The sequence below is a fragment of the Rhinoderma darwinii genome, chromosome 2 (assembly GCF_050947455.1).
Source record: "Rhinoderma darwinii isolate aRhiDar2 chromosome 2, aRhiDar2.hap1, whole genome shotgun sequence".
Taxonomy (NCBI): Eukaryota; Metazoa; Chordata; class Amphibia; order Anura; family Rhinodermatidae; genus Rhinoderma; species Rhinoderma darwinii.
Window position 1 is genome coordinate 243,531,182 of NC_134688.1, and position 3,854 is coordinate 243,535,035.

General features: G+C 43.8%; 1 protein-coding gene across 1 annotated transcript; it reads left to right on the forward strand.

Moving 5' to 3' along the window:
* Positions 1-843: 843 nt before the first annotated feature.
* On the forward strand, positions 844-2,558 carry LOC142741034 (cyclin-dependent kinase 5 activator 1-like). Its single transcript, XM_075850435.1, has one exon. The coding sequence runs from the start codon at positions 872-874 to the stop codon at positions 1,697-1,699; it is 828 nt and encodes a 275-aa protein (XP_075706550.1). The 5' UTR covers positions 844-871; the 3' UTR covers positions 1,700-2,558.
* Positions 2,559-3,854: the final 1,296 nt, after the last annotated feature.

The window sequence follows — 3,854 nt, forward strand, 5'->3', positions numbered from 1 at the left end:
TAATCTGCAGAATGTCAATTGTATTTTCGTAATCGCTGCTTTTGTGTTGTGGGATTTCCCCATTAAATTCAATGGGAAGTAAAACCTGCAGCAAGTAGCAGATAATGCGTTTTTTTGCGGCGGAATAGCAGCGATTCAGCCGCAAAAAAAGTGTGTACTTACCCAGAATTCTGTGTTTCTTCGTCCAGCCTGGCCTCTTTGGATGACCTTTCCATCCATGTGGCCGCTGCAACCAATCACAAGCTGCAGTGGTCACATGGGATTAAGCGTCATCCTAGGAGGCTGGTCTGCAAGACTTCAGAGGGTAAGTATGTGTTGTTGTTTTTTTACGAGCAGTTTTCCACAGTCGACATTCCGGACAAAAAAATGAACCACAATTTGGTGCGATTTTTTTTCAGTCGAAATTCCCTGCAACCGCCAGGGAGGATACACTGTGTACCTTTATGCAGTGTCTCCGCCCTGTGTGAACGTAGCCTAACAGGGACAATAGTCACTATAACAGGGTTCATATACCCTGTAAATCTGCAGCCCCAGTTACATTAGAAAAGTCCCCCAAAGGTCTTTTTTGACTTTCTAGGGATAGACCATAATAACAAAATTTATTTGGGGATTTGCCTTGTTCTCCTCTGGAATACGAATCTTGGCATCATCTGTGCATATTCACAGCACACTGCATATACCCATGACCCATGAGAGCAGACAACTTTTAAGGCTGAGCTGCCCATAGGCATAGACGTGTTCTAATAAAAGGTTACATTTTTTTTCCTACATTTGGTTAAATATTGCAATGTGTTTTTTCATAACTAAGAAATAATCATCTGTTGTAACTTCATCTACAGAAATAGAATCCAGAATCTAGACTTCAATAATCATGGGGAAAGCTTTCAGCTGCTGCAAGCTGGTTCCCGATGTAAAGAGCAAAGTAAGAGTGAGCCGCCATGAAGACACACAGAAAACAAAGAAAGGAAAAAACCACCACGAACCAAGTAACAGTTGCAAGTATAGTATTACTCCAGTCATCAGTGCTGATCTGAAGGAGACTCTGACAACTACTAAGCCACCAAGCGTCAAGATGGACTCAGAATATCCAGTCCTCAAAGATCAAGTGTCCACTCAAGAGCAACAAATATTTAATGTTCCACAGCGCATCATACTACACACATACACCAAGAAGATCCTAAAATGTTTAGCAGACTTTCTGTGCCGGAGATGCTTCCAGCTGTACCACCTTTCCCCAATAGATGTAGTAGAGTGGATAACAAGCATAGACAGACAACTTCTCCTTCAAGGATGGCAGGGCCAAGGATTTTTAACATCAGGCACTGTGGTGTTCCTGTACATGCTTTGCCGAGATGTCATCTCTTCCCAGATAAGAAGTGAGAAAGAACTAAAGGCAACCTTGTTAACATGCTTGTATGTGTCATATTGCTATATGGGACACCAGATCTCCTACCCACTAGGTCCCTTCCTGGTAGACGGCAGAAAGGAGACCTTTTGGTACCAATGTCTGTCCATCATTGCTCACATGAGCTCAAAGATGATGCGTCTCAATACTGACCCAAAGTATTACAGTCAGATGTTTGTGAGCCTTAGAGCTGAAGGAAGACAAGCAAACGAAAATCTTCTGATGAGTGGACTACCTGGAATGATGGCCAGAGAGGAAAGTTCACACGGATCATACTACACTTTATATCTCTGAACAATATTCCATCAAAAATAGACACCACTCCAATGGGAAGCGAAGCTTCAGTTTGTGGTAGCTATTAAAGAACTAAAACCTTCTCCTGGAACCATCGTCTCTACAAACTGCCAGGAAGTGACATGTAATCGGCCAACAACAGAGCTCTCAAATGTAATTTACTCTCCCAGCGCCGGTCTCTATCAGCAAGGATCAGTCTCAGTAGAGCAGTCCATGACTACGCACTCCTGTAGAGCAGTCTCTTGGCCTTACATGCAGTGGGAGGGACACTTGGTACTCAAGGCCGAGGTTTTAAAATGTGCACTACCCCCCCCCCCCCACCCTCTGCCATGTCTGGACCAATCTTAGTCAGGTCTAGGAGCCAGCGCCAAAGTTACAAATCTCTGTCCTTGATACATGCTGTCGTATTACTACTTGGATACATGCTGTCATGTTACTACTTTGGGTACATGCTGTCATGTTACTACTTGGGTACATGCTGTCATGTTACTACTAGGGACTGTGTGCATATTACCCTTTTATCACGCTAGGTTAGACTAAAACCTTTTGCTATAAATAACAAGACAAACTACCACTGAACTTTTAAACGTGGGTTGACATGGACGGTCGGCCACACCTTTATTTATTTCTTAATTTAATATTTTCAAAATATATAGCTGTAAACCATTATTAATGAACCCGTATGCCAGCCCGCCTAAGGCCCGCCTGTAGGTCGTACTTTTCCACAAATAGCGCCTGCTGTGACATAAAATCCACAAACACTCTGAGAAAATAAAACAATGACAACCAAAAAAGACCATCAAACAACATATTGGACTCCAACATTGAAGTGTCATGAATAAACATAACAAAAGCCAAATTGTATGCGGTTTCCTTTCTTAGTTTCATCAATCATTTAGCCTTTTTTTTTTTTTTTAAACCGTTATTTTCCATTGTGTTATTCCACTTTTTTTTTTTAACATCCTTTTTTTTTTATTTTCTTTTATTTTTATAAATATATACATAATTTCTCTTTTTTTTTTTTTTTTTTTTTTTCATAAGAGAAAAAAATTGGGAGGGAGGGTGGGAAAAACAGGTAAGTGTACACACGATTCTTTGGCAATACAAATCCCTGAGTGGTAACAGCCAAAAGAGGAAGATTGTCCTCCCTATCTGCCATTATAAACCCTAACCTTGGAGGGTGTGTAAGCTGCTCTATAACTCCCACCAAAACGCCCCCATGGGCGGGTGCCCCACTGCTATAGGCTCCTTATTATAAACAACCTATGGAACGAAACCCACCTAGCTTAACGTAACCAAATTAACCCCTTTATTGCTACCCAGTCCTGGGTACAACGGGCAATAAGCCTGAGTGCCTTCAAGACTGTGTGCATATTACCCTTTTATCACGCTAGGTCAACCGAAACAGAGCCTCCTCCATACCATTCTGGAGCACGGACAAAAAGATATCTAACCCGATATCAGTGAGGTGTACCCCGTCTTGTAGCAGCAGACACCGATTGTCACCTTCCAACTGCCGGTGTCTAATCACCACACCTCCACCAGCCCTGACATACCTGGACACCCTGGTTTTAAGCAGCCTCCTGCGCCTTTTAATTGCCGCCTCATCACGGGCCCCTTGCCAAACCGCCCTGGGAATGACCTCAGACCACACCAGCACCAATTCGTTAAAAAACAAAGTAAACCTCTCAAAGTCGGACTGGATCAGTGCTATGAGCTCACCCAAGCAAACGGAACATAGGTCATTCCCCCCGACATGGATAACCAGTACCGTAGGACCGACTCGTCCGCTTATGGCCACCACCTCGGGCAAGACGTACAGCCACCTCAGGCCTCACAAACCCCTCCAATGAACGTCGGCTCCCAGCAGACCCAGCGAGAGACCTCCTGGTCGTATTGCCGCTCTTCGTTCTGCCCAAAAAACGGAAGAATGATCAAGTATCCATATAACGTGGCGTGAACCTAGAACGAAAACAATAAGAAGCTATTGCAATATTAAATCTGGGCGGAAATAACTGGCAAAACAGTCAGAGCGCCACCGCCCAATGCGCCGTACCTCCTCATCAGATAGGCCCAAGCCACTGGATGTGGTAGCGGCTCCAATGAGGAACGAATGTGTTCCGAACTCCATGTGGGGAAAGCCAGCATGAGTTAA